Consider the following 12,574-nt stretch of genomic DNA (forward strand, 5'->3'; position numbering starts at 1 on the left):
ACACACACACACACACACACACACTCTCTCTCACTCTCTCTCACTCTCTCTCACTCTCTCTCTCTCTCTCTCTCTCTCTCTCTCTCTCTCTCTCTCTCTCTCTCTCTCTCTCTCTCCCCCTGAGTGATCATTTCCTCCAGAATATGAGAGAAATTTAATAACCTATCCAGGTCACTCATTTCCAGTGTCTTATGGCCTTGGAAAGTTTCTCTTTTCCCCTGCAGACTAACTGCAGTCTCCTGTGTTGCATGTGTAGCTAGCAACTCCACCAAGAATGCTGAGTTTACACAAATGCTCGACTGTCTCCAATCGGCCACTTATAATCATTCATTTGTTTCCAATTCAAACTACCTTGGCCACAGAAACCCAGGGAACACTCTACCAAGAGTGTTCACATGAAAACAGATGAAGATTTCTAGCAGGCAAAGCCTTGACAACAACGGTAGGCAGGATGGATATTGCACATGCCGAGCTACGGGTCCTCTAGCAACAAATGTCAACATAATAGAGGGTCTGTGACTAAGGGTAACTGAGGAAATGTGCTGATCTTCATTTCCCTGAAAGAATAACTTCTGAAGGACATCTAGAGTTAAATAAAAATACCTGAAGGACATAAGCTCACAGACCCTGATGAGGGCTAAAAAATTAAGTGTCAAACATAGATGAAAGATGGAGATGAGAGAAAAGACACAGGCACCTGTTAGGTAACCGGTGTAGAGTTCAGAGTTATGACAAGCCACGGGAAATTTACAAGTGGAGGAGAGGGCAGCTCTTCAAGAATCCAAATGCTCTTGAATGCACACTAGAAATGTGTACACTGTGCCAAAAGCCTTTTATTGAGAATCTTCGTTCTTGCTACTGCTAACAGACCATTTTTATTGAACTATTCACAGTTACTTATAAGCTTATCTTCCCTCTCGCAGAGTTCCAGCGTGGCACTGATTATGTCTCAGTCTACTCAGAGTTCACCCGTCTCTGCTGACTACTTGATGCGTGTGGGGAACTCGCACAACAAAAACTCTGTGTCAAGCCTGCCTGTGTGAGCTGCTGGCCAGACTTCCCAACAACACACAAGTAATCTTTACTTCCTTAGGGTCTGCTTATTTCCCAATCTTCACAAGTAGGAATGCTTTTCATTCTCTCCCCCAAAAGGCTGAAATGAAATAAATTCTAGCCACTGATGGTGACTCTGGAGTGGGGGGCATGAGCTTGGAATAGCTTCAGAACGGAAATAACTACGATTTTTAGTTATCAAGATATTCACAGAAGACAACCATCTTCCTCTTCTAGCAAAGTGTCGTTCTCCTTGCTTCTAGGCTAAGAGTCAGTGAAGTTTTCCTGGTCAAGAAAGCTAAAACTTGTTATTAATTTCCTCAAGAGAATGAACTATCCATGTCACAGAGACCTAGCATAAGACTTTGTATCAGAACCCTGAAAGAATGACTTCTCAGGTGCATCACTCAAGAGGATGCAAGATCCTTGTCCTGCCGCTCACAAAGGATGTATCTTCCTCCACATTCCAGCTATTGCTCAGTGGGAACATGACATGAAGTGCTCATTCTTTTCCCAGTGATGAATTATTAAAAATCAAGTCTATTGTTATTGCTATAAATCCTTTCATTTCCAGTTGGCTTTTTAAGGGCTTCATTTCCTTGAAGGTCTCAAGTTCAATTAATCTATGAGTCAAGATTCTGAATCATGGGAATCAACTGCAGACAAAAAGGCAATGGGAAAGAGGAATCTCACACTGCTCCAGGGCCCAGTGGAAAGCCTGGGCCCTGTGTACAAGGACTACAAGGAGCTGAGAAGATGAGCATTCAGGATGACAGCTGATTTCTGCTCCAAGCTAGTCGCCCTCACCGGGAGACTAGTAAGAAGGGGGCCTGTTCGATAAGCCTCAAGAAGCTCACACTGCCATGTGGCTACTCACCGATGCTGATCAGGTACCAGGTGAGGGGGCCAGACCCGGGAACGGAAAGGCTGCTGTCCTAGCTGCCGCTGTAGGTCCGGTGGGATCTCAGCTGTAGGGTTGGTCATGGCCAGTGTATGTCTTTTGGACCTATTTGCCAAGTACCTGCAACAAGCAGGAGCACATTTCATAGTAAAAAAGACAGACAGGAATATTCTTCCACAAGAAGCAACAGAAGTTAATCCAATGCACTCAATGAAACAGAGCCAGAGCTCCAAAAGAGCTCCATGACAAACAGATCCCTGACTGGATGGAAGTAACACATGTCTAACTGGCCAACAAAAGTTGGCGTATCACTGAAGTGGCTGAATTTTGAACCTAAGAGTAGTCATTGAAGAGAAGAAAGAAAACAGATATATCTCACAAAGATAAGAGGACCAGTTTTCCTGATTTTGTTCCACTGAACAGAAGAACTTATTTTGCTACGTGTTAATTTTATTCCTCTGTTCCCTCCAAATTTCCAAAATATAAGTCAGAGGAAACTAGCCTTAAGGCCTATTCCTACGGATAAGCCAAGGGGGATAGTTGGAAGGACTCCACATATGTCTTCAAGCCTGAACCCAGGTTTGAGCCCAGGTTTTGAGGCTGTCCTTACTCCAGGTCACAGAAGACACACATTTCCATTTAGGGATAGATAAGTTCCAAAACTACCTCCTCCCCTATGCCTGTGATTCCAACTCAATCATCAGACAAGAATAACTAATGTTATCCCGGAGAAGCAACATTCTGTAGAGTACGAAGAAATAAAACCACATGTTAAGATTTAGATTTTTTTAAGGAAAAAAAAGGCAAGGCAAAAGAACAGAAGAGTTTCAAAGGCCCAAGAGTTCCATGCTGATGACTTTTGCTCTGAGGATCTTCCAGACGCACACAGTCCACAGCGTCCCTAAGATACTAGTCCCCTCTGTCTGGTTGATGGTTTTTGCACCAAGATTGCACTTCTTGGGCATAAGAAGAGAGTCTTTATTCCTTTCCAATCCATCAAAGTTGATGGACATTACAATGTTGATCTAAAGAAGAAAGAAGGTGGAGCAGAAGTAAGTAACGTCTAAGACAAAGAAGATAAAATATTGCTCTCTTTCAAGGTTAAGAAGACAGTAAATCTAATCTCTCATTTTTTTCATGATATCATTAAGGACCTATTTAACAACTTTATATATCCTGATGTGAGTAAATTATAAAAACAACAGCATCAAGGCAAAAAAGTCACCACAGTTTTCCTTCCATTGGCTAAGCTGTACAAGGAGCTAGTCCACTTGCCAACACTCCTGTTCGCTGTGTTTGGTGTTATTATTGCTCTCCACATGGGACCAGCTTTTTTTTGAATAGCAGCTCTTATACAGAGCTCCTGGAGGTAGGAAGAAAGTCCTGGCCAGCAACTATTAGGGTCTTAAAAAAGTCTCATTTCATTCTTAGCTACCTTATCCTAAACTACCTTATCTCACCTTAAGCTAAAATTAGTGAACAGACTGTAGGGTAATTAGTGATATATAAACTTGCCAAAGAGTAAGCCATTAGTGGTTTAATATCCATTTGATAAAGACACCCAAAATTTCCCCAAGAGCCCATGAAAACCATTTTATTTCAACTTCCCTCAAGGGAAAACATATAATATTGATGAACACCTATATTTCTGGGAAAATACATGCTGGATTCTGGTGAAACCCCCTCCCCGGAAAATAAGACAACTTCCACAAGAGGACATGCATGGAGCTGAGGACCAGGGCTAATGAGACTGAGATCAAATGCACAGTAGTACAGCATGCCTGATGGTCACTGCCGTTCTCTGGAAACCAGGCATCTCTCAACAAGGTTCTGCAAACAATGGATATTTGCATTTGTCCCTGGCCCAAATCCCATATTCTTTTTTTTTTTTTTCCCCCCAATATCCCTTTGTTGGTACAAAGGAGTGGAAGAAGCACAGCAAACAGTACAAGAGGTATTCATTCTCCTGGAAAGGAAGAGTCCATGCCAGCGGTCCATGGCCAGACTAGCTAGGATCACTGTCATCCCAAATCTCCAATTCCTTTTCAGTAAACAGTTCTTGGCAGGTAGGAGCAGGCTTTGTGCCTTGTGAATACTATCAGAGTTGCAATATGAAGGCAGGGGGCAAGGAAGGAAGGAGGGAGAAGAGAAAAAGTTCTTATGGTTATTGCTGTCACTTAGGGGACTTCCAATGGCGTTTATACAAATGAAATTTTCTGGGTAGTCTTCTGTTACTTCCATGTGGGGAGGAACATGCCATCTGGCTTGAGCAAAGAGACCACACAAATGTTGAAGCTGCACTGTACCACCTCCTTGGGCAGAGGTGACCTTTCGCTGGTTGCAGGGGGAGCCTGCCCAAGGACGTTCTGCAAGCACTGCCAGATGCCACATTACCTCTGCACAGCTTCCTGATCTGGCTCCCCATCCGAGCTCTCCTCGTCCACAGGGGTAACTGCTGGCACTGCCTGAAGAGAAACAGGAAAGAAAAGCTCAAAGTGGCAGCATATTTTATGTCTCTTCCTCTTGTAACAAACCGGGCTTAGGGCAAGATTTGTTATTAAGCTTCCTTTTTACAAAACTTTTCTAGAACCCTTGGGTTATAATAGCACTTTCATATACCTATGTTTTCATTTTTACCTTGCTCAGGTGATAATAATTTTAATTTCTTCCTTTTATTCACTCTCATTCATTTACTCACCCCATAAATAGCTGAATGCCTACTATGTTACAGGATAAAGTTTGAATTTATAGATATAATCCTTGCACTCTTTTTTTGGTTTAGTAGAGAATAGAGATTAGCAAACAGACATTTATAAAAACATAACTAAGTCCTTTAAAGTCATCTAAAAGGGGGCACTTGGGAAGTAGGAAAGCATTCTAGGGAGGTAACTCCTAACCAAAGACCTGAAGGACACATGGGAGCTGTCAGGCAAAGAGGAAAAGGGTCACAGTTTTGTAGGCTTAAGAGAAAAGAGAAAACCTGCAGGTATTTAAGAACCTGGAAATATAGTAGAAAACTGTTTATCTACAATGTCTAGGAACTGCCCTGGTGTTTCATATTAATGTTATATCCAGTGTTTAAAAGTCTTAACTCCAGAAGAGCATACTGGGTTTTAGAAAGTACATTTTCAAATCTAACATTCACTTGGGTAGCTGCAATCGCTGCTTAAAATAGCTGCGACCCATCAAAACATGTAAGTCAAATGAGAACTACTACACTGCATGTGTAACTGTGACTGCTTGTTCACATCTGCATGAGGACTGGAATGCTGTGCATCCCTGAGAGTCACTCACAGTCTGGCGGCTCACCTAATCAGCACACCTCAGGCACGAGGGTAAAAATCATACTTGAATTACCATAAAAGAACATCTTCTAAAAATGGATGATAATTATAAAACAACAAGTTTTGAAATCATTGCATAATGAATGCTTCCAGTGTTTCCAGATCCTCTACTACAGTTCTAAAAGAGCAGAGTGAAGAGAGGCGGGCAGGAAGTGACTCCAGCTAAGGCAAGGGATGAACACTGCGACCAGTTACAAAGGGTGTGAATATAACACAAGGAAATTTATTTGGAGAAGGGTAACGGTGAATCACTAAAGGATTTTAAGCAAGGGCATGATGTTTTAAGACTTGTATCTTAAAAAGCTAGCTAGTTGCCAGGTGAATAAAGCTGGTGGAAGGGATCAGGAGAAAACACTGGATATAAGTAAGCCAGTTAGGAGGCCATCATGATGATCTAGGTAATGGCTGACGGTGACCTGAGTGTCCTGGTGGAGATGGACAGAAGATGTTTAATTCACAGGTGTTAGACAACTGATTTGACGGAGAGCCCATGGAGGAGAAAAAGTTAAAGATCAAACTCCACATTCCTCACATGTACATCAAACCAGGAGGATGGTAGTGCTACTCACTGTCATCCAAGGGCAGGAAGAGGTTTCACAGTTATGATAAATTGGTTTTGAGACAAGCTGAATTAAAACTGTAAGTGCCTGTGAGATAACCAGCTGTGTCCATCCAGGAGGAAGTCATACACACAGACATGAAGCACTCAGAAGAGCATTCCAGGTGGAGAATCAACTGAAATTATGGGCAGAACAAGCTTATGCAGAGGCAATACGTCAAGCAAGGTGGGAACAGGTCTAAGACAAAACTCTGGGTTTTGTCAACTTCAAGGGACAGGCAGCAAGGAAATCTGAAAAGGAGACTAAAAGGAAAGGCAGGAGGAAAACAGTGTGGTATCACAGAAGCCCCAAGAGGAGAAGATTGCAAGGGAAGGAAAAAAGTCACCAGTGAGTAATAGAGTGGGAACATCCAAAAAATAAAGATTTAAAAATGTCCACAGGATTTATCAGCAAGCACTTGTTAACCTTGGCAGAAACAATCCCAGTGGACAGAATAAATCACTTTACCTCCCACCTCCCACCGTGCTCCCAGTCCTTCCTATCCAATACTGACCTTCCCTGCTCTGAACGCCTCTGCCACCTAACAGTCATGGTACTCACTTCGGCGCTTAGTCATACATAGCCTTTTACTATTATTTTAATGCTGAGCTTGTATTCCCATATCATAAACCCAGTACATCCATAACTACGATATAAATACAAATTCTGTAGTTTTACAGAAAGTACAGCCCACGAACTCATGCCAGTCCACAAGGTGTTTTGCTATCAATCCATGCTAAGGTAAGTACAGAAATCAAAAGTAAGGGGATATAGCTCAGAGGCACAGTGCCAGCCTGGCAAGCACAAGGTCCTGAGTTCAATTTCTGGTACAAAAACGGGGAAGAAAATAAGAAAGAAATCAAAAATAAGCTTCTAGACACTTTTATAACAATTCCATGGAGTAACTCTGTTGACTTGACTTACAAAATTAGCTTATATAAAATTTCACTTTATGTTTTTAAAATTTCATTTTTTATTCACTTTTATTACATTTTACAGAAGTAGCAATCCATGCTGGATTGAAGAGGGGAAGTGGGGCTCAACTACAGACAACTGAAGAAGCACTGTCCTAAAACATTTCGTAAAGACTATGGATATACAGTTAGTATCCAATCTTATGGTGGTATGAGAATGAATGAATGGTGTACAACCAAAAAATAATCAGAAATAAGCAGAACCTATGGGAGGGAAAATAAGTCTTTAAATGTGACCGTTACACATTACAAATCTTTAATGTGATTGAAAGATAGCGATTAACTAGGTTTGGGCCAAATAATCATGCGATTCAGGGTGTACTAAAAATGTCTGGTGTTGCTATAAGGGACAAAGTCTTGGTGAGATGATAATTTTGGAAACCAGTCTAAAAGGTAGTTCCAGAGAGCACTGTTTGATTCAACCACCTTCCGTCAGGGAAAGTTCTCTGTAAGACGCTCTGGGTGAGGCCGCGGCTGCAGCCTTCACGCAGCGGAGTGCAGCTGTACTTAACCGGGCTGCCTGTACGCGGCCTGCTGAGCCGTGCTCCCCGAGAACAGGGTTCTAAGGAGAACAGGTTTCTGAGGAGAAATGATCTGAGGAAGTAAAGGCGTTAGTCAAAAAATAAACACTGGAAAAGTCTGAAGAAATGGGAATACACTGAGCATTAAATGTTTGGAGAAGGAAGAAATTCAGACATCTAGGTTGGCCCTTGGTTCCCAACTCTAGGCTCACGACCTCTTTATCCAAAACCTCTGAAAGAGGGTTGGTATTTCACTCCAAGCTCTGTATTGTGCTTGTGATATATTGTAAAATGTTGTATGTCTGTTAATGTTTCCCTCCTTTTATCCTTAAAATAAAAAAAAAAAAAACAAAACCTCTGAAAGTCATTTGGGACCTGTGCTGCTACTCACTGGTGTCATGGTGACAAGCGGGGAGGGTCCCCGTGGGCGCTTCAGCAGTTGCTGGGCATGCAGCTGGATGTTGGCTCCTCCATCTGATGCCCTCCGGCCAAGGGGGCCCATTCCATTCAGCAGCTGCAGAGTGGGCGGCTGTAACAGAGACTGCTCCTGCCAGAAGGAGAGTGGCGGGTCAGACTGGGGAGGTGAGGATCTGAAGGGGTGAGAACAGCAGCACTCTAATCTTCTAAATGAAGGGATTCTCTGATTCATTCCAGCGGCTTTAAAAACGAAATCTTGGGCCGGGCGTGGTGGTGCACGCCTGTAAACCCAGCACTTGGGAGGCTGAGGCAGGAGGACTGCTGTGAGTTCAAGGCCAGCCTGGGCTACACAGTGAGGTCAAGGTCAGCCTGAACTGCATAGTGAAACCCTGTCTCAAAAAGGCAAAAATAAATAAATGAAGTGAAATCTTTCTAAGCAAACCCTGGGGAAGGTTCCCCCAAATCCTCTCAAAGGAAGCTCAGATTTGCTCCTGGGCAAACCCTCTCCCACACCTGAGTACCTTGTACTCCAGCTGCCCGGTTGGCTGCAAGTTCTGCATGGGCAACAAGTTGTGCATCAAATTCATGTTAGGGGCCACCTGCAGGAACGGGGCCTGTGGGCTGACTCCGGGGAAGCCAGGCAAGAGCTTCTGCAGATCTTCCATAACTTCCGTGCTGACAGAAAACAGGGAGACGGAGAGGTGTGGTGAGTCTTCTTATTCAGAAGTGTTTAATCCCGAACCTGATGACACCGCTATGTTTAGTACAGTTTATTTTTTCACTTTTCTCCTAAATTTGTATTTTTCTCTAAAATCCCAAAGCAAAGCAGAAGCCTAATGTGTAGAATTGGTCTCTCCATCATTTTACTACATGGGTCTGGGATGACTAATTGTCATCAACCAAATATTGAAACCCACAGCTCAGAGCCAGGAGGAAACACTGGCTCTTGGCCAGTTCGGGTTTTCAAAGCCTGGATGTGAACCGCAAGTTTCTGGACAGCATGAGCCATCCTCTAAGACAATGGCTGCCTGAGGTAGCAACTGATTCACCAAGGAAGGAATGCAATTACTCCCTCAGTGCTGCCAGGACAGACAAGTACTGGATGTACAGGGCTGTCATGCTACCCGAGTAGGTTTTACAGCAGACTTTAAAATAAGAGATCTTTCCACTAGCAGCAACTCAGGACTCCACCCCTTTGCAGCTGACACTTTCTGTGGAGCCAGAATGTTCCCCCTATTGTCTACGTGATCACAGCCTGAGAACAAAGAATATAAAGCAAGCAAGTCAGCGGCCAGGGGAATCTCTTCTCGAAATTCACTAAGAGAAAACAGATATTTGTACGAAAACCAGCTTTGACCCTAGTTGAACTCTCAGGAGAACTCTTGCCATAATCTGTAGAACAAAAATGGAGGAAGCCAGCCTATAGTCCATTTCCCCATAATGAGGGCATCGGGAACACCATGAACAATAGTTTTGGGGACACACGTGGGAGAACTGGCGGGTTTCTGGATTCTTATTCACTTAATTTCAACTGTCCAGATATATAAGCTATATCTTATCATTTGTCCTGTCTTCCTAGATGAACATGTGGCAAACGTCATCTCTAAAAGTTGTCCAAGTTGGGTGAATTTTAAGAAGTACTTCTGGGTGACTCAGATTGGAAAACCTCAATCTTTGTGGGCAAAGGGCCTCTCATACTCCTCACCAGAGTACTGTGATTAATTGGGATAACTCTGTGAAATTCTGCAGTCAAATCAATTCTGATCTAGCAGCGTCCTGATGCGTTAAATTCATCTTGGTCACTTACTTGGAACTCATCTGGTAGATACCAAGAAGTAGGGAAGATGTGCCATGTGGCAGTTCTTTGCAATGATATTGAGTTGCCCAGATACTCACCGTGGGTCAGCCACACCCACTGTGTGCCTCCTCATTGACAAGTAACGGACCAAGGCTTCAGGAGAGGGCTCTTCACCCTCATCACTGTCCAAGTTCAATGTCCCATCCGGCTAAAGTGGAGGGAAATACAATTAATAGAAATAAGAAGGAAGGAAAGAACATGTAGCTCTAGGAAGGCAAGTGGGTGCAGCTGGTGACCAGCAGATGTTGCTACTTGCCTCCACAATCTGGTTCTCTGGGTTGATCAGCTGCACCTGGGGAACACTTATGTTCATAGCCGTTCCAGCCTGCTCCGCCTGGAAAGGAGTGACATGCAGACACGCACACACACGTAAACACTTGAGGGAAATTTTTTTTTTTTTTTTAAAGTAGTGTGGATTGCTAAAGCCTTTGGTTCCTTTGCCCTTAGAAGCCACAATATAGAGGTACTCTTTTTAGAAAGGGTTATGATTTGCAATTTCTTAAAAAGAAAGAAGAAACTAGTAACTGTTGCCATCCATCCTCTGTCAAAGGAAGATCTGAATCTTGATTGGCCTCTGACAAAAGAAAGAGATGGCAGAGTATGGAAGAAGAGGAAACTTTGACTTGGGGATGGTGAGCAGCAGCTAACCCTTACCCCCTGGTGTTACTTGTCCTGAACTAGGTCGCTGGAGATATTGCCCACCTGGATATTGACTGGTGCTTGAAATGCCATGGCTCGGGGCATGCTAGGAAGTGCTCCGAGACGCAGGGTTTTATGTCTCTTATGTCGATCACACAGCAGGCTGTAGATTGCACTATAGTGATCATAGGCATCTGATCTTAATGACTACCAAGAGAGAAGGGAAAAAAGTAAAAAACCCTGATGAAATGGCCTGTCATTGACCAAAGCCCTTTCAATAATAACATCAGAAGACCAAAGCACTTTCTTTCCTTCCCAGGCCCAGGAGGGGCAGAGGAAGAAGAAAAAGGAAGAAAGCAAAAAGACCCAAGTTCTCAGAAAGAAGAAAAAAGTATAGAAGGCTGGAGGGGAAGGACTGCTATATCTCACTTTGTCCTCCACTTCTTCCTAGATACCTGTAGTGTACGCTCTTTGTCTAGTCCCATGTCTTCCATGGCCAAGAGGACATCTTCATTCAGGGGATCTGTCTGTCTTTCTTCCTTCAGTTGTTGGCATTCAGCTATTAACTGCAACATGAGGTGACAAGCTGTCAAATCATCAACTGACCACATCAATACGGCATATCATATACAGCTACCATGTTGTTCCATGTATGCTTTTGGCCTTAGACAACATCTAAGTGATACAGCTCTGATGATCATCTTTGAGCAGATAAGACTCCCATTTCCTGAATCTGCTGGGTACCTGGGATGGTTGTAGTGGTTTAAATAAAGGTGTGCCACAGAAGACACTGAACTGAGCACACTAAGACAAGAGAAAGGAGACATCCCCATGGTGGTGAGTGACCCACAGCCTGTGGGCTGTACTACCTCAAAACAAAAACAAAATAAAACAAAACGCAATGACTTGGGGATAAATGGCAGGGAATCATTGTCACCATTCTCTAGCAAATCAACTGGCTTTTACAGTCTTTTTTGCTGCTACAATTTACACATGTTTGTTCCTAATGCTCATCTCTTCTGGTCATGGCTGGGTTACAATCACAAGCAAAAGAGACTGCAGCAGCTCTAAGGAGAGTTCCTCAAGGCAAGTAGTATAGCTCACCCTGTCAAAGTTGGGATCGGCATCGCCTAGCTTCATCCACTTGTGCCGGCAGATCTGCTCCATCGAGAGGCGCTTATTCGGGTCTAACACCAGCATGTGGCGGATCAAGTGTTCGCATTCTGTAACAGACAAACAGCCCGCCCTCAGTGTCTGGTGATGGGAGGGACCCGTGGGGCTGAGGTCCTAGAAGCAAGGCCACCAGGTAGCTTCTCAAGCTCCTTCCTTCTAACTCTGTCTCTTATTCCTCGATCCTCACCTTCTCACTGCTTACTCCAGAAGAGGCTGGGCAAAGCACAGAGGTGGAGAGAAGAGAAATTCAAATGTAGCAGTCTGATTAATGCCTTCACCATAAGTCGGATCAGAAAAATCTAAGAATAATCCATGGATCTCATTTATTTATATTATGAGTGGCCTCACAATTAATGAAGACTAGAATGCCCTCTAAAGAGATTCATTATCTTACAAGGTTCTCAAAATATTTAATTCTATGCTCCCCCCGGTATCCTGTATTATTATTTACGTGTTAATAATTTTGGTTTAGGTGTGTGATACTTTTCAAAACTCAGGTAATTTGAAAATTCTGATGGCACAAAATGTTACAGGGCAAAAACAGGCACAGGCCATCTCTCTCCCAGTTTCTCCGTATTATTTAAACATTCACAGTTATGTGCAATTGGGGGGCTTATAACAGACTCAGATCAATAGGTACTTTTCTGGGAATCTCATATTCCAGGTTACATTGCAGAAAGAAGGGATTCAAAATCAGAAACCTATATTCTAACTTCAAAACTACTTTCTACTTCTTTTCTAAGTTTTCTTGTCTGCAAATTCAAGGTACTGAGCATCACACGGAAGTAGTAGTTGTAATGGTGGTGGTCAGTGATAGCACAGCAGTTTAAACACATTCTTCTGAGCATTTTATGATTATTACTATCTCATTTAATCCTCAAGAAATCCTAAGGGGAATATACTATCATTGTTCCCATTTTAGAAACAGTAAAATTAGGCAAAGAGAAGTTAAGAAACTTGTCCTTAGTCATATGGTTATCAATTCAGATTTCACACCAAGCAGTCTGGTTCTCTACCTGGTGCTCTTAATCACAATGCTACACTGCCTCTGTACTGCAGAGCTGATGGGGAAGCCAAATCCTTGAACCATCAATC

General features: G+C 43.1%; 1 protein-coding gene across 6 annotated transcripts in view; it reads right to left on the bottom strand.

Moving 5' to 3' along the window:
• Sik3 (SIK family kinase 3) overlaps positions 1–12,574 on the bottom strand; it is a 103,513-nt gene that overhangs the window by 18,357 nt on the left and 72,582 nt on the right. For 2 of the 6 annotated variants that reach the window (XM_013511105.1, XM_013511104.1), the window contains exons 6-14: positions 11,411–11,529; positions 10,762–10,872; positions 10,370–10,513; positions 9,924–10,001; positions 9,706–9,815; positions 8,331–8,484; positions 7,784–7,939; positions 4,349–4,419; positions 1,931–2,074 (exon numbers count right to left, since the gene is read on the bottom strand). In XM_013511105.1, coding sequence (XP_013366559.1) covers positions 1,931–2,074; positions 4,349–4,419; positions 7,784–7,939; positions 8,331–8,484; positions 9,706–9,815; positions 9,924–10,001; positions 10,370–10,513; positions 10,762–10,872; positions 11,411–11,529 — 1,087 coding nt within the window. The remainder of the gene's footprint in view (positions 1–1,930; positions 2,075–4,348; positions 4,420–7,783; positions 7,940–8,330; positions 8,485–9,705; positions 9,816–9,923; positions 10,002–10,369; positions 10,514–10,761; positions 10,873–11,410; positions 11,530–12,574) is intronic. The other 4 variants (XM_013511108.1, XM_013511107.1, XM_005378194.2 and 1 more) reach the window with 2 other exon arrangements.

Source organism: Chinchilla lanigera, unplaced genomic scaffold (genome assembly GCF_000276665.1).
Source record: "Chinchilla lanigera isolate Chin_1 unplaced genomic scaffold, ChiLan1.0 scaffold00011, whole genome shotgun sequence".
Taxonomy (NCBI): Eukaryota; Metazoa; Chordata; class Mammalia; order Rodentia; family Chinchillidae; genus Chinchilla; species Chinchilla lanigera.